Genomic DNA, 17,998 nt, shown 5'->3' on the forward strand with positions numbered 1-17,998 from the left:
AAGGTGTATGATGGCTATATTTTCAGATTTCATAGAAGAGATTATGGAGGTATTCATGGATGATTTCTCGGTGCATGGTACTAGCTTTGAAAATTGCTCGGCAAATTTGGAGAAAGTTCTTAAAAGATGTGGAGAGGTTGATCTTGTGCTTAATTGGGAGAAGTGTCATTTCATGGTGAAAGAAGGAATTGTCCTCGGTCATGTTATCTTCGAGAGAGGGATAGAGGTGGACAAAGCAAAGATAGAAACCGTGGAGAAATTGCCACCACCTACGGATATCAAATCTTTGAGGAGCTTCCTCGGTCATGCCGGATTCTATAAGAGGTTCATAAAGGATTTTTCAAAAATCACCAAGCCATTGACATAACTTCTCCAAAAAGATGTGGAATACACCTTCGATAGTAATTGTCTTCACGCCTTTCGAACACTCAAGCAATCTCTCATAAGTGCTCCTATCATGCAACCTCCGGATTGGAATCTACCTTTTGAAATCATGTGTGATGCAAGCGACTACGCCGTAGGAACCGTTCTTGGACAAAGAAAAGGGGGGAAGGTAAATGCTATCTACTACGCAAGCAAGACTCTCAATGAAGCCCAAGTTAATTATGCAACAACGGAGAAAGAATTGCTTGCCGCGGTATTCGCCTTCGAAAAATTTAGATCATACATAGTAAATTCAAAGGTGATAGTTTATACCAACCACGCTGCAATCAAGTGTCTCTTGTCCAAGAAAGATGCTAAGCCACGCTTGATTCGATGGATCCTATTGCTACAAGAATTCGATGTGGAGATAAGGGACAAGAAAGGGGCGGAAAATGTTGTGGCCGACCACCTATCAAGGATGTACCATGGAGATGATGGGAAAGAACCTATCAAGGACCAAATGAGAGATGATCACCTATATAGAATTCTCGACAAAGATGGTTGGATGAATGATATAATAAGGGCAATAAAAGGGATGCCCTTAGATCACTTGGAAAAGAATGCAAAGAAAAGAGTGATCGCAGAAAGAAGAAAATACTATTGTGATCCACCATACTTATATAGATATGGAGAAGATGGAGTTCTAAGAAGATGCATACCGAGGGAGGAACGTGAAGAAGTTCTAAGAAAGTGTCACTCGTCGGGATATGGCGAACATTATGGGCACTTTAGAACTCAAGCTAAGGTATGGGCTAGTGGATTCTATTGACCCGAGATGCATGAAGATGCAAAAAGATTTGTTTTGACTTGTCCGGAATGCCAAAGGATGGGGAATATCTCGCAAAGAAATGCCATGCCGTTGAACTACAACTTGCAGATAGATCTATTTGATGTTTGGGGAATTGATTTCATGGGACCATTCGTGAACTCACATGGGTTTGAGCATATATTTGTGATGGTGGACTATGTTTCAAAGTGGGTTGAAGCTATGCCATGTCGGAAGGCATCAACGTAGGAGTCCTCACACATGATTAAATCAGTAATCTTCCCTCGATATGGCGTCCCGAGAATCTTGATAAGTGATGGAGGAACACACTTCACGGACAAAGACTTTGGTAAATGCTTGAAGAAATTGGTAATTGAACATAGAGTGTCCACGGCTTATCACCCCCAAACAAAAGGACAAGCGGAAACTTCGAACAAGCAATTGAAGGACATTTTAAAGAAGACCGTGATAAAAGGAGGAAAATATTGGTCAAAGAGACTAGATGATGCGCTATGGGCATATCGTACGGCACACAAAACCCCGATTGGTATGACTCCTTATCAATTTGTTTATGGAAAAACATGGCACTTGCCGGTTGAGCTAGAACATAAGGCGTATTGGGCGATGAAGGAGATGAACTTTAATGCGGAAGCCGCTAGAATTAAAAGGAGAATCTAAATAAGCGAATTGGAGGAGTTAAGATTGAAAGCGTACAATAGTGCAACAATTTACAAAGAAAGGATGAAGAAATGGTACGACAAGCGATTACAAAACAAGGAATTCAAAGAAGGAGACAAGGTCCTACTCTACAATTCAAGGTTCAAACTCTTTGGCAAAGGAAAATTGCAAAGCAAATGGGACGGACCATACGTCGTACACTTGGTTTCACCTACGGGAGCGGTGACAATCATGGATGCAAAAGGCGACCAATATGTGGTGAACGGGCAGCGACTAAAGGTATTCTTGGAGCCCGACGTCGTGCCCCTTCATTACATCGACATATACACTATGGATGTGGAACCAGAACGTCAAGCCTAAGGACGTTAAGCAAGGTAAGTTTATAAATATTCTCTTTTAGATTTTATTTTTGTAGTTTTATTTTTATTCTGGATGATCTTCGAGTAAAACATAGGCTTAGAATTTGTTGGTGGGCACCTCGGAAAAAGTTGGAGACCAGGGGGCCGAAAAACCCCCTGGGCCGGCCGGCCTGAGCCCTCTCGTGCACGTCTCGGTCTCGATTTTTGGTAGGTACGAGATAAGGAAATTTTAAACCTGTGCTTTATAGATTTCGCATGCCAAAAACGCAGAGATATTGGACTTCTCGTCCAAGTCTTTTTAGGACTTAAATAGAGGCGCGGTATAGATCAATTCTCTCATACTTTTCATTCTACATCACCACCTCGTGAGAGACATCGATAATAGCCGTTCCAGCGAGCCCAAGAGCCATGATTGCAGTAATGGAGATCAAGGAGGGGGGCATGGCGCCTGACACCACCACGCCAAACCAGCAGATGCCTAGCTCCACCTCGGCAACCGGTGTGCCGCCCCTCCTTGTCGAAGCAAAGCGATGTGAAGCAAAGCTCCCTCCGAAGAAATTTAATACCCAAGCACGGATGAGAGTCGGAGGGAAGGGCCCTCTGTGGCGCAAGGAGAAGCTAGCTCAAGCCCAAAGGGTGGTCGTCGTCATTAGCGATGAGGACGAGGGCGAGAAGCGACAAGACAATGAGCCACCCGCACCTAGGCGCTCCTTGCGCCTTCTCGGAGTTAAAAGGAAAAACTACATCGAACACACCCTGGAGCCAAAGGACTATGCGGGGGACATCTATTGGGAGAGCTACATGACCCCCGGTTCATGGGGCGCCGCTGGTCGTGACTACGACGATGATTGGCCGGGGTGGGCCGAAGAGGAGAAAAGAGAGGATGACGACCCCTCCAGAGGTGACCGCGATAAGGGGAAGAAGAAGGACGACGACGAGCCCGAGGACGATGGCCCCAACCGCGGTGGCCATCACTTCGGGTGCTGTTTCAAGTGCCGCAATGAAATCGCGGATCTCTGCGCCACCATCGATAGGTGTCACGATCAACTCGTGGCAATGGATAGAAGGATGAACGACATCGAGCGCTTGGCCAAAAAAGATTACAACTTCCTTCTCCGCAACATAAGGAAGTTATTCGGGATGGTCGGAGATCTACGAAAGCAAGGAGGAGGAGGGCGCCCTAGGTGCAGTTGCCCTAGGTGCCGTTGAGAACACCGACGAGCATCACACCCGTCTTTTATATCATTGCGACGAGGGCGCCGCATAATCTAAGCATGGGGGAGAGGTGTGACGGCTCGTAGATTGAATTTTGTTAGTCTTTGTTTAGTCCAAAGTTTGTCGTCTTTAATTTCATTTGTGTGAGAGTCATAGTCTAGCGTTGTGTGCTTTATTTTTTTCGCATGTGTGAGAGTGAATCTTAAATTAGTGTTGAGTCATGAAAACAAAATAAAAAGAGTCTTTGTTTTTTTGTTAAATTGTTGGATCGTGCAATTTTATTTATGCATTCAGTTTTACTTTATTTTCTTTAAAGAAATTGGTCATTAGCGTTGTCATGAAAATTAATTCTTATTTGTGGAGCTTAGTAAATTATTCATCCATGTTAATACCCACACTTGAGCTTTGATCTAGCGCTTGGTTTTGATTACGCTTGAGAGTAAGGCATGATTTGGAGGACTTTAATTTCATAAAAATAATAAAACACCTACAAACATAAGGTTGATCAAGTTCTTGACAAGTCGAGAGTAAAAATCCTATCATCCACAAGCTATATTTGTTCCACCATAAGCATTGGATGTGCATTGAGTTGGGTTAGGATTTCTTTCTCTTGGGAGTTTTAATTTCGAGCGATGATCATGTCCGTATTTTTCATCTCTGAATTGCTAGCCCCGTCAATATCCGGTAATGAGAATTCCTCATTGGAACAACTCATGAGATCTACCGGATTCCAAAACCCGAATCTGAGATTATCTTGTTTATTATCCTTTTCCTTGACCACAACCCAATTATGAGGATATGTTCTGTTCCTGCGCAAGAGTTGTATAAAAAATAATTTTGGGATGAAGAAAGGAAGGAGTAATAGAAAGACGGACCGAAGCCGAGCTGGGAAAGCCCTAGGCCGGCCGGCCTACATCCCTTGAGCCGGCCGGCCTAGGCCCCTCTGGCCTCGGCTTGGGCTCCAAAAATTCAGGGAGCCACTTCGGAGATTTGCCTATCTATGTTATATAGAAAGTGTCCTATGAAAAGGTTCAGAAAAGAGAAAGAAAATTCGGGAGAAAGAAAGGAAAAAAATGTATGAGAAGAGAAGAAAAGAATAAATGAAGGGATTCTATGGTTAGAGAAGTGCAAATCACCTTGTTGTTTGAGAACAATATCCTCAATTCCAACCATGTGCAATCCGATAACGAGGACGACGCTTGTGCCTTGAAGTCAATCTTTTTGTATGCCTTTGCACAAGTCCACCATTCTAAATTTTCTTGAAGTCAATCTTTTTGTATGCCTTTGCACATGTCCACCATTCTAAATCTTCTTACCCTTGAACCCCTTACATTATGGAAAAACTCTCATGATCATTGGCTCGGAAGGTAAGCAATCATTAGAAGTTTTTTTTAATTTGACAATATATGTATATACTTTGCTAGCCTCACCTATAGCCCCACTTTATACTTGAGAGACTTTTGGGATATGAGAGTTTGCAAATAATAATAGGATAGCCACTTATATCGAGAGACATGAAAGGACTTGTGCAAGAATTTTTGGTCTAACCTTTGTTGCAGGGTATTTTGCTTCTAAAAACTAAAAGAAAAAAACCTCCGAGGATGGCAAGAAAAGCAAGTGTTGTCAATATTCAAGTTGCCGGCTAAAGGTAAGAGTCGTGGAGTAATATTGGATGAGTTTTTAAACGCCCATGATATGATTACCCTCGCTGCTCCTCTGACCTTTGTTTGAAGAAATATTGTTAGACTTGTTTGCATAAGTAAGTTTTGCAGTTTGAGAACTCTCGAGCAACCCATGGAAGGACTTGATGATTTGATTTGCTCGAGGACGAGCAAAAGCTAAGCATGGGGGGAATGTTGGCGCTCCTTAAGTACCCATTTTATTATATAATTAGGAGTGATTTTGGTAATTTCTTCGGGAAGATTCATGTACTAACCCGCCACTTGGCACCCGAACTTGACCGTTTTCGATTATGTCTTGGATTTTGGAGTATGTTGCATTTTGACAGGAAATTGGACATTTTCGGAGATGTTTTGACGCAGGGTCACAACTGGGCTAAGATGAAGAATAAGGAGAAGTACCCGCACACGAAAGATGGAGCCGAAAGGGGCCAGAAGGAGCCCAGGCCGGCCGGCCTGGATCCCTTAAGCCAGTCGGCCTAGCCCATTCCAGGGCCCAATCGGCCTCAACTTTCTTCAGCGCGAAGTACTCGTCAACCCTAGCCGGTGTTTTACCAAAACCATCGACCAGAGCCGCCTATATATGCCTCGAAGCCGCCGTCAAGAGGGAGAGAGCATCCAGAGATGATTTCCAGAGATCCATTCGAGTTAGACACAAGAGAAAGGCGACACCGGAGGCCTCATCATCCCTCGGCGCCACTGCAAGTTGGAGGATAGCAAGGGATCCATCCCTTGCCGGAGATTTCGTCACCATGATCGACTACGCTTCACCTAGCTTCATGGGGTAAAGTCCTCATTTGTTCATGGGGTTGTAAGGAGATCTTGAGTTGTAATTGCCGAATCCTTTATGAGATTGATCTATCATGATTCTTGTTGATGATGCTTTGATGCTTAATAGATCGCGACTTGACTTTGGGTTTGCTTTGCTCTTGCATGGTTTACTTAGATTACATCAACTATCATGTTCTTATTGTTCGTTACCGATTATCCTCATGTAGGGAAAGATTTTGATCTTGGAACACACCTTTGGTAGATTAGATCCGTTCTTTGTTGCTCGGCGATTACATCTCTAGTGATCCTAGACCCTATGGACAAATGCTCTTCATATCTTGTGCACACACCTATCATTGCTCACTAGTCTAGATTAGATTAGATTGGTTAGATTAGATCTATTTCACACTCAATCACTCAATATAGATCTTTTACCAACGTCATTAGTGCTTAGTTAAGCATAGTAGAACGTTTGTTCCGTGGATTGATAAACCTTGTGGGAATACTCTAAGGGAAAAGCTACACGATCCGTGCGCTTGCGGTACGTAAATTGGGGCTCTAAGGAGTGTCAACACATGTTTTTGAGCTGTTTGGTGCTTGCAGTGTGCAGTTGTATGGTTCCATGGTCTGCTTGGTGGCCATATTTATGGACCAACTTGGAAGGTCCATGGGCTATGTGCACGGACGTACCGAAAAGAGTGCAGTGAGCTGTCATGTCACTAGACGACCCCCCAGAAATAACTACTTAAGCGAGACGCTGCTACCGAAGCGAGTACCAATGCATCTGCCATTGTGGATATATATAGGCGGTCATGACACTGCGGCCTCGGATCAACGGGTACCGGTCATAGTGCTAGTAGTACTTCCGCACGGGACAAATAGTAGTACTTCCACTGCATCATCCTACTCGTGATAATGGCACTACACCGACACATCCCATCGCCCAGACCACTGCACTGCTCTAGTCGTGCTACTGGCACGTCACTGACACATCCCATCGCCGAAAGTACTGCACCGGTCTACTCATCATAATGGCACGTCACTGACACATCCCATCATCACAATACAAACAAGTCACGGGACATGAGAGTAGCATGTATATCATAGTCTGCACAGACCTACATAACATAGTCTGACGGAATAAAGTAATTCACAAGGTAGAACATGTACACTAGATGCGTCCGCACTTGCCCCCTCTCCTCCTGCCACGTCGCTCTGCAGCCTAGGCCACCCTAGTGTGGTGCTGCGAGTACGTCAGTGGCACTGGTGGAATGGCCTCGCAAGTGGACCGACGAGCCTGCTCAGGAATAGGTGTCTGCTCCCCAGAGTGGAGTCCTGCGTCGCGGGTGGGGCGCCCCCCAGCTGTGAAGGGCCGACCTCCTCTGGCAATGGTGCAATAGAGAAGAACGTGCTCACCCACTCCGTTTGTGCGAGGTGGTCCACATCCTCAACCTCCTTATCGTCGTCTGTCTCTCCGAGCTACCGGTACTCTGATTCACAAGGCACCATCCATCATTGTTCAATTAAGTATGTAGTTGTTATCGCATATTAACAAGTGATCTTATGCGTACCTAAATCATGTATGGGACGTCAACGGGAGGAAGATCCGGTGCCAGACGGATCTATCAGAGTAAACGACGATGAGCCGAGCCCTATACAAATAAGAGCTATAATTTTATTAATGAACTTGTAGATGTTGCCGTACTATCGGAGTGAGAGGAGGTTAGAGTATGATTTACTTACCGAGAAAAAATGTGCTGGTCGAGGCACGTACATAGGCGGAGCAGCAGACGCCGACAGTGTCACCATCATGACCAGTGGCCGTGGCAGTGCACCCGACTGTGCCGCGGGTGCTGACCGTCGTGACGAGGGACCGGCCCTCTAGAGCGCGAGGTGGAAGTAAGGTGTCATCAGTACAACAAGTCACGGCTCGCCGAAACTGCCCGCACAGGTCGACGATCCTCTTCAGCGTGCTCTGGTGTTGCGTGGGCGTCATGTCGTGGTAGTGGCCCATGCTCGATGAGGCCTCCGACTCAATCGCTCGTATGACGTCGTACTTAACCGAGAAAGTATTAACATCATATGCGATCAGTTTTATACAATGCAAAATCAATTAGACAAACGTACCGCTATACCGAAGTTCATGTCTCGCAGTAGGAGGTATGTCTCAGACACTGCTGCCGGCTCGATCGGAGCCTCTAGTGGAACGTGCACGACACGTGTGCGCGTCCTCAGTAGGTACCACCGTAGGTAGTCTGCGAATGCCTAGTCGTTGTGCGGCTGATCCTCAAAAACGACATTGTCGAGGGCCGCGGCCCAGGACTCGACGTAAGGACGGACCTTGTCGGCCCACAGTGACCCTGGTGGCTGGCCCTGACGTGTCCACCGACAATACAAAAATAGAGTGGATCAATGTTTAATGGCACCATGTAAAAATAAAATTAATTGCTAATATAACTATGTATTTCATACCTATGCACGTGGGCCTCAACTGAGTGCACAATCGGCACCGGGGTCTGCTGGTAGAGACCGAACTGCCTCATGACCCAGTTCACGTGGTACTCCTCGACATGGATGTCGTAAAGGATCGGCTTTCTCGTCATCCAGTACTCCTGGTCTCACAGGCACAAAGAAGAAAGACCGCTCGGTGCCCGGGCGTAAATGTCGACTGCAGTGAACGAAATCCACCTCACGTTTGCGTCCACAAGAGCGTCGAACTGTCCCACGAAGTCAGGGTACGACTTCCTCATCTGCACGCCGACCTAAGAAGGCTGCATAATGTAAAAAATTATAAGCACTAAATCGTAGAATTTCGAAGGCAGTTAACAATAAGTAACCAAAATGATATAACGTACCCTCCTGAGGCACCACAACGAACCCATCGTCGATAACATTACATAATTTAACATAGGACATGATTCGATAGTGAATAGAACACATGACAATCGTCGTCCATCACACAAGGCCATCGTTGTTCAGACGACGGCCACGACGACCCGTTGGCTGCATTGGCAGATTTGGACCAGCTCTTGATGGGCCTGCTCCATCTGTGCGGCCACCATAAGTCAATGCCGTGCAATCCTTGTACGTATGACCCGTCTCATGGCACTTCGAGCAGAGGCACACGTCTCGACCAGCCTCTGATCGATCCATGTTATTCCGAATGCATTTGTTCTTGCGTTGCCCCACCCCTTGAAACATTTCTGGATCTGGGTCCGGAATGTAACTTGCATTGTGTCCAGGATCATTTATGAAGTCTCTCAGGATACAGAACCCATATATCTCGTGCCTCCAAGTCATCCAAATGGTTTCCTTCAAAAAGTAATTTGAGACTTACATACGAGGTTGTAGTCCCCTAGCTTCAAAACATGTAGCAATGACATGTGTGCACGGCAGGTGTAGCAGCTTTGGCTTATGACATGAGCAAATACAAGCATCGATATGGAGAACACACTCGTGCACATGCTTCTCACGTCGGCCCCCCATGCGGGCTTTGTCCCAACACATCACCTCGTACCGACGTTTCATAGAGCCAACTGGAGTGACCCAGTGTAAATGGGCCTTTTTAAAAGCAGCCTCCATGTACTCTGTAATCTTGTATCCGTAAACTTTACGATTATCAGCCATATCCTTCTCTACCATAGCGTACCAGTCTCTAAAGTACTCGCAAGTGAGATACAAGAAGCACTCGACGATCCCAACAAGTGGCAGTGATCTTACACCACGCAGCACCCAATTGTACACCTCGGCTAGGTTCGTAGTCATTATACCCTACCTAGCACCTCCTTCATCAAATAGTAAAGCCCATTTCTCCTTGGGCTCATGCTCAATCCACTCCGAGAATGTCATAATTGCCCTTCCCTTTTACTCCTGACATTCAGACCGTCCAAGCCCACGTCTTCAAGTGAGACCTGGTCGTCCTCCTCGGTATTCACATGTCTCTTCGATAGCTTAGTTGTTTGCTTCTTTGTCAGCTCATCCAACTTTTTCCACAGGAAGTTGAATTTCCTTTCCTAATTTTGGCTGCATAACCGCTTGAACAGCTTCATAAGGGTTTTGTTCTTGAATTGGCTATGAAGGTTTGCCCCCATATGTCTCATGCACCACCTACTCTTTAGGTCCGGCCATAGTGCAGCCCTATGACGCCTAGTACTACTATTCTGTATGTTATCGATTGCTTGTAAGATACTGTAACACCCTAAATTATTTTCCAGCATTTATTAATAAATTTAATTGGATTTATTTAAATTTTCTAAGGATTTTTTGTGTTAGTATTGCATTTAATCTAATTTCATTGCATAAGTAATTAAAAATTATTTTAGGGTCAACATGTTTGTGCAATTCATGCTGGTGCATACTTTTAATTGATTGAGTGTGGTTTGAATTCAAAGTCAAATTTGAATTCAAATGGTTTAAGTTTGGTTTGAAATAGGAATAGAATAGAAAAAAGAGAAAGAAATAGAAGAGAGCCCAGCCCAAAACCCTCTCCAAAACCCAGCCCGGCTTTTCCCTTTTCTTGGCCCAGTAGCATCCCACGACCCAGTGGCCCAACCCAGCGCGTCGCTCAGCCGTGGCCCGCTCCACCCAGGCCTGCTTCGCGCCCGTAGCCCGCGTTGCCCTCTCTCTCACCGCGCCTCAGGCCCACCTGCCAGCCTGTCCCGCACGCCAGCGCCCGCGTCCCTCCCTTCCCGCTGCCAGCACGGCCCCACGCGTCAGCCCGTCGTCCCCGCCTCTCCCGGCCTCGCAACCGCACGCCGCGATCCCCGCCGAGATGCTCGCCAGCCTTCCCTACTGGGCACGCATGCCTAGGATCACCCCGGCCCTTTAAATCACGCCGCGCCGCACCCTCCTAACCCTAACCCACCCAGCAGACGCCACCTCTAACCCTAACGCCGCCGCCTTGGAGCTCCAAGCTCGGAGCTGCCTCTGCGCCGCCGTGGTCCGGCCGCTCCGCAGCGCCTCTGCTACCGAGAGCTGCTGAAGAAGCACCACCGTAGGGTCATAACCATCACCGGCCGCGTCTCCTTCCCTCTACCCCGCGCCACGCACGGGAATTCCTCGCTGGATCTACACCGAGCCGCCGAGACCCGCCGCTCGACCTCACCGCCGACGATCTTGCGCCACACATCCATCCAATACAACCCTCGGTGAGCACCACCTCAGCATGTCCTTCCTTTTAGGCTAGCCATCGTAGACATAGCATGTTCCAGGGGGGCTAGTACGCCCGTTCGGCGTAGCGCCGCCGTGCGCAGGGTCTCCGCCACCGCGGCGCGCCCGTTCCTCTGCGCCTCAGCCCCGTGCAGAGTTCCCAGTAGCGGTACCTTGCCTTGCACACGCTCCATGTCCAGTTTACGCCCTGAGTTACTCCCGGAATCACGTAAACGCGCACCCGCCGGTGAACACCGCCGCGCAGAGCCGCCGCCGCCGTCGCAACCACAGCTCTAGGCCTCCCCAAGCCCAGATTAGGCCACAGGTGGATTAAGCGTTCAACGCGGACCCTCCACGGCCAAACCCCGGCCCAAACGGAGCTCTGTAGCCCCAGAAACCCCTTCGCCGGCGATCCTCCGCCATGGACACTGCACTCCGGCGACGTCCCGCCGCCGCCCCGCGCCCAAATCCTCCTGAGCCGTCAGATCCCGCTTGAACGCCCACGATTAGAATCCGATTCGAATGGATCTGGACCACCGGATCGAGATCCAGCGGCCGAGGATCGTGCGTAACGGTTCGGCCTGGATCTTTTTCTAAAGAGACCCCCGGTTTCTTCCTATTCAACCCGCAGTCCACCTCTAGTCAAAAGAAATTGCAATTTAGTCCTGTTTTTAGCGTTTTAGCCCTTGAGTTTTCTAGAATTCGAACCCGCCGTCCAGCCCTTGACTTTTTGCGAGTTAGACACCAGAGTTTCTGTTTAATTATGTCTAGGCCCTCGGTTTTTTGCCCAAAACCCCCTGGAACTTCAGTTTTCTTACAAATAAGCCCCTGGACCTTGTTTTTGCTCTAGTTTTCGCGTTCTAGCTCCGTTTTAGGCGTTCTTTATATCCACGCGATCGTTGTAATGCGTAGAATAGTTTCAGACTAGTTTAGTGTGCTGTTTTTATGTATTGATGTACTGTTTCTTAGCTTTTGTTAATGTTTGCTTGTATGCTTATTGTTGTGCCTTGTTTTGGCCATGTGTTCGTGAGTAGACGTTGAGCTACCGGAGGAGCCCCGGTACCAGTACCCGGAGCAGCCATCTTCCGACCAGTTTGAGCAGCAGCAGGAGCAGTACGAGGAAGGCAAGTATAACATGAACAACCTATCACTTTTAAATACACTTTCATACTGCATTTTAATACTGTATGCCTATAAGGACATTCCTAGCCACTTTATATCCTTTATATATATCCTTTGGGTTGCATTTTGGTTAGTTGTGCTAGGTGCCGCGCTATAACACATAATGGTTCTTTTTAATTAATTTGATTAATGGTATATGCAACTTAACTCTGAGAGTGGCCCTCTGTGTGGCTTGAGTGGCTCACTTCTCATTAAAATTGGTTTTGTTAGAAACATGGTTTAGGGGGCCAGCACGGTGCTTACTGCCTGGTTGGCCACTCGCCATAAGGACCGGTTCATAGAGCGACAACCTGGGACAACAGCGCTACCACAAGACTGGAATGGGACGGTCTTGGCGTAATAATTAGGTCTTTTTGGTTTGGAGTAACTTACCTGCGGGGCAAGGGTGGTAAGCTTCTATGTCCCTCGTACTGAGTGGCCTCATCTGTGGTATTCTTGACGCCCACTAGACCTGCTACATGGTCGTCGATCCAACCCTCGCGGTTATTCCTTACCAACGAGATTCTTTGTAAAGGCCTCGTATTGAGTTTGCTAGTCATCTCACCTAAGGAAGTGTGATGAACAACTAGCGTAGCTCACGACTTGTGGGTAAAGATGTGCAACCTCTGCAGAGTGTAAAACTGGTATACTAGCCGTGCTCACGGTCATGAGCGGCCCAGATCCTCCTTTTGATTAGTGGGGTTATCTCCTTCCGACGAGGGGGGTGCCTCTCGGGGTTACCTTGGTGGTTTTGGTTTGGTTCTCAGTAGTAACAGGTTTAATTTTGATTAATTACTATATAACTGGGTTTATGGTAATTCATCAACTCGTAGTAAATAGCTTTAATAAAATTTTGCCAAGACGTAAAAGCTAATGCAGTCAGTCAGCCAACCTAGAGCCTCATAGTTTGTGTTATACTTGTTGAGTACAAGTTGTGTACTCACTCTTGCCTCTTCTCTACTTTTCCCTCTTGGATACTCTACTGCTGCTCAGTTGCTGCCGACGCGAGGGAGTTCGCTCAGCGCTACCAGCACTACGAGGACTTCTAGGTGTTCGTCTCCTAGTCGACATCCCTGTGGCGCCCTGCTCAGCTTCTGAGATTTTTTATCGTTTATGTATTACGCTTCCGCATACTCTGTATCAGACATTTTTGTCATTAATGTAATAAATAGCATTCGTATTCGCTTTATTATATCTTTTACATGATATGTGCTGTGATATACTGTTCATTCTGTTGTATATACGTGTGACTTGATCCTGTCACGTATATGATTGCTCGGTTTATGTCCTTTTATAAACCGGGTGTTACAGAGTGGTATCAGAGCCGTATCGACTGTAGGACGAAAGCCTAGATAGAACTAGTCGAGTTTTAGGACTTGTTCTCTCCAATCCTTGTCTGCTGAAACTATTTTGCTATTATACCTCTTGAATTCTATGACTTTTACCCATCTTGCCTTGATTTCTCTCTCTAAAACAATATTTTTCGTAGATTTTGGCCTAAATCAGTCATCTGACCACCATGAGTATCAGCTAGGTGACCCTTTTATAATAATACGATAGCACGTTCTGTGACGCGTTGTGTTAGTCGGGTCGGATGTTAAACTCGGCTAAGTTGTGAAAATTGTCTGCCTGTTATTATGTTACATGCTTGATTTGGATTTTTGAATGATTGTATAGCTTAGTAGTTTAAATTTGTTTAGAGAAAATCACTCTTATGTTAAAGTTAACTAATTAATAAAATGGGTTAGATCGTTGGGGGTAAAATCCGTCTACTCTATCCTGTCTACTTTATCATGGCTGAGTCTTTTTCCGCAAAGAGTTATCATATCCATCTGAAATTTATTTCTACAATATCCTTACTCATGAAATCTTTTGTCCAAAATCAGATGGCGAACACCAGGCGTGGTTCTGACCAGCAGGGGCAGAACAACCAGGGGCAGAACAACCAGATCCCGATGCCTCCGCCTCTGACCCCGGAGCAGTACTTCCAGCTCCAGATGCAGATGATGGCTACCCTGAACAACACTGTTCAGGCACTTCAGCAGGCTCACACTCAGCCTCCGCCTCCTCCACCGCCGCAGCCTCACGAAAGGCGTGTTGAGTTCCTGAGGGGTCACCCGCCGATGTTTTCTCACACGTCCGACCCTCTTCAGGCTGACGACTGGCTCCGTGCAGTGGAGCGCCAGCTGGACATCGCCCAGTGCGATGATCGGGAGCGAGTCTTGTACGCAGCAGGACAGATGCGAGGTGCAGCTTTGGACTGGTGGGAGTCCCACCCAGTTCAGGACTGCGAGGCTCTCACTTGGCTCCAGTTCCGGGAGCGGTTCCGCAGTCACAACGTCCCCGCGGCCGTTATGAAGACGAAGCAGAAGGAGTTCCTTGCACTGAAGCAGATAATCTCAGAAATAATCATTCAGTGTTTCCTTTTGAGCTAATACCCCCTTGTTCTATCTTTCTGAATCATGAATTAATCCTTCGATATATATATATATCTGTCTTTTTCACTTTCAGAGGACTATGACGGTCACAGAGTATCATGATCGTTTTCTGCAGCTTGCTCGCTACGCCCCTGCCGATGTTGCGGATGACCGCAAGAAGCAGGAGCACTTCATGGAGGGTCTTGAGGACTACCTCCAGTACGCGCTGCTCAACCTCCGCTTCGACGACTTCAACCATCTGGTTGACAGCGCGCTCAACACGGAGCGCAAGCACTTGGAGATGGAGGACAAGAAGAGGAAGATTGTCCCCGTTGCTTCCGGCAGCAACACTCGTCCTCGCCTCCAGCCGCCTCAGCAGTACCAGCAGCAGTAGTACCGGCCTCCCCAGCAGTACCAGCAGAGGCCGCCGCAATACCTGCCTCGACAGCAGCAGCAGGCAGGTCAGGGCCTGAGGTTACTGGCACCTCTGGCTCGTGCTGCTCCACCAGCTCTGCCAGCACCTCAGGCTCCACGGCAGGCAGCTCCTCCTGCCGGACAGCAGGCTCCAGCGACTCCTCGCGTGTGCTATCACTGTGGCCATCCGGGGCACTACGCCAACTCTTGCCCCCGGAAGGCGCAAGCGGTCTACAGATGGAAAAACATAAGATGGACCCTCGCCCTGTTCGGATGAGCGGTTTTGGCTCGGCGGATGACCGTTACAGAGCCAGCTACCGTTGTCACACAAAACTACTGTAGCTACTGTGAGAAATCAGCCACCAACTCAGGGGCTGTTCGGCTGATCCAGTAAATAGTATTCAGCTACTAGAATGAATAGTATTATGTGAGAGAAGATAAACCGAGACAAACCGAGACAAACCAAAATTGGACCAACCGAACAGCCCCTCAAGCTACTTCGGTCCAACCGAACAAGCTGCAGGCAGGGCACCTCCATGCGCCCCCACGCCGATCCTTGTCACCTATCCACATCCGATCCGACGGCCTCTGCGTCCGCGCGGCCAGCTCGGCTCCCGCATGCGCACGCCGGAAAACGAGCCGAAAAGTCGATCTGCGGGACTACGCAAGAGTCACCGTGGCAGCGCTGGGATGGATCCGAATGTCCACCTCAATTTTTTTTCCCTACAGATAGGTCCTAGTTTTGAATTGGGCTGGACGACAAAACGAGGTCCATATCAGTGACGAGGGTGTGTGGCCCACGCAAGCCCAAACATTGCAACATGCGCTTCTATTGTAACATGCGCAATGGGCTGCTATGGTGTCGCAGAAGGTTATCCCGGGAAAATCTCAGACGGCCCAGGTACTAAGAAAAGAAAGGATTAGCATATGTTAGATCTGATCATCTGTCAGGTCGGGTCGAGTCACTTCGGATTTTGGGTGAAAAAATATTGGCCCATGGCCAGCCCATGACATGGTCAGATTGGGTCGGGTTCGGCTTGGGTCGGGTTGGCCCACAATTTTGTGTTTAATTTACGAGTTGGATCGGATTTTTTTGAGTTTCGGTAAATATTTCGGCCCGTACTCGACCCGCACTTGGTCGGATCGGGTTTTCTCCGGGCGGGTTGGGTCGGGTGGCCCGTGATCAGGTCTAGCATCTGTAGAGAAAAAAATTTATGCCATAAATTGCTGATTTAGATTGAATTCTAGTTGCATCTATTGTATGCTATAAGATTTCCAAAATTAGACTACATTTTAATATATTTGGATAATTTTTTAGTTGAAACAATTTAATAGTGACGCTAGAACAATTTCATTATGAAGGTTGTTCGACTCTTAGAAATAGAAATCGTTACCGAATAAAATAAAATGTTACAAATAAGAAAAATAAAAGTATATTTAATAAGAGTAGAAAATATTCTAACAAAAAATATTCTTGGAGCAAATGATACAAGAAAAATAAAAATATTCAAAAAATATAATTTAGGCCGTCGCGCTGAGGAAGCGGCAAGGAAACGGAGAAGCGAGTTGCCTCGATGGAGCAGCGAGCGAATGGTCTCAATGTTCATGGGCTTTCTACCTTCACCACCAGCGCGACCATCCAAAAATCAGCCCGATTCACAGACCGCTTGATAGCGATTTCTCATGGGCTTTCAGCCTTCGTGATGAACGACGGAAACAATTCTCTTTTTCTTTCCTTTTTTTTTGTTATATACAAATAGTAGTAGATTTGTGTGATATGAATGTGAGTTATATCTTGTGATATGACTGGCTTGACATCTGTCAGTTTTGCAATCTTTGCCCGTGACTTTTAACATGTTTAATTTCCAGGTGGTGTAAGTTTTCATCTTCTTAAAAGCAGAACGAGAGAACATGATCACGTTGCTTCTTCATCTAAAACGCTATCTAGCTACTTGATCAATTCTACTGACAGAATGAAACAACTAAATAAAACGAGATCAAGGGCGTTGTATCGGCATCACGATCGATCCATGCTATTGCTAATTCACCGCGCCAGGCTAGTACGGCAGCTGGTGCGCGCAGTCGAGGTTTGGCCCGGCATCGACGTTGAAGATCTGGCAGTATCTCCGGTAGAACCCGATCCGGTTGTTCACCCTGCCGTCGTCGGTGCGGTTGCACTCGAGCCCGCCGTTGACGATGTTGGTGACGAGCCCGAAGCCCGGCGTCCGGTTGGCGGCGGTGTCGGCGGCCGAGGCGCGGTACTCCCCGACCATGACCTCGTGGCACGACGGCTTGGGGCGGCGCGGCGTCATCCAGAACCACAGCGCCGTCCGGAACGCCGTCTCGGAGCAGTTGGCCACCACCTCCGGGTTGCGCAGGCCGTCGAAGCCCAGCGCGCGCCCCGCCGGCCCGTAGTTGAAGTTCCACGACAGCTGGATGGGGCCCCGGCCGTGGTAGGACCTGCTCGGGTAGCACGGCCACTGCTCGTCCGTGGCGTCGCAGTAGTTGCTCCCCGGGCTGATCTCCTCCTTGAAGCACAGGCCCCACGAGAACTCGCCGTCCGGCGCCGTGGCCCAGCCGCCGGTGGTCTCGTGGGAGATCTGCGCGAAGAAGGCGGCGAGCTCGCGCTTGCGGGTGAGGAGGTCGCCGGTGGCGGCGAACTCGGGGAACGTCCGGGCGGCGCTGACGAAGGAGGCGTAGGTGTAGAAGCCCTTGGCGGGGCAGGCCGGGTCGTCCTTGTGCAGGAACAGGGAGTTGTACAGCTGCTCGCTCACCAGCGCCGCCACCGGGCTGCACCGCCCGGGGCCGTACCCGTACCTCGCCGCCGCCACGCCGGCGCTGCCGCCGGAAGCAACAACGACGAAAGCGGCCACGGCGACCACTAGGGCGCCGTAGTGCGTGGCGCAAGAACACGCCATTGCCGATGATGATTGCAATCAAGTGGTGTTGTATTGTATTGGATCACGG

At 48.1% G+C, this 17,998-nt stretch overlaps 1 protein-coding gene and 1 pseudogene across 1 annotated transcript; both read right to left on the reverse strand.

Annotated features, from left to right (window-relative positions):
- The window catches only part of LOC120674609, a 61,438-nt pseudogene extending 52,665 nt beyond the window's left edge, over nucleotides 1-8,773 (reverse strand).
- Nucleotides 8,774-16,837: 8,064 nt separating this feature from the next.
- Nucleotides 16,838-17,998, reverse strand: LOC120674308 (chitinase 10-like). Its single transcript, XM_039955480.1, has one exon. It carries the CDS (start codon nucleotides 17,947-17,949, stop codon nucleotides 17,089-17,091), a length of 861 nt encoding a protein of 286 aa, XP_039811414.1. The 5' UTR covers nucleotides 17,950-17,998; the 3' UTR covers nucleotides 16,838-17,088.

This window comes from Panicum virgatum, chromosome 5N, assembly GCF_016808335.1.
Source record: "Panicum virgatum strain AP13 chromosome 5N, P.virgatum_v5, whole genome shotgun sequence".
NCBI lineage: Eukaryota > Viridiplantae > Streptophyta > Magnoliopsida > Poales > Poaceae > Panicum > Panicum virgatum.

What these genes read in the sequence shown, in the direction of transcription:
- LOC120674308 (XM_039955480.1), bottom strand. Translation starts at nt 17,949, where the DNA reads ATGGCGTGTTCTTGCGCCACGCACTACGGCGCCCTAGTGGTCGCCGTG.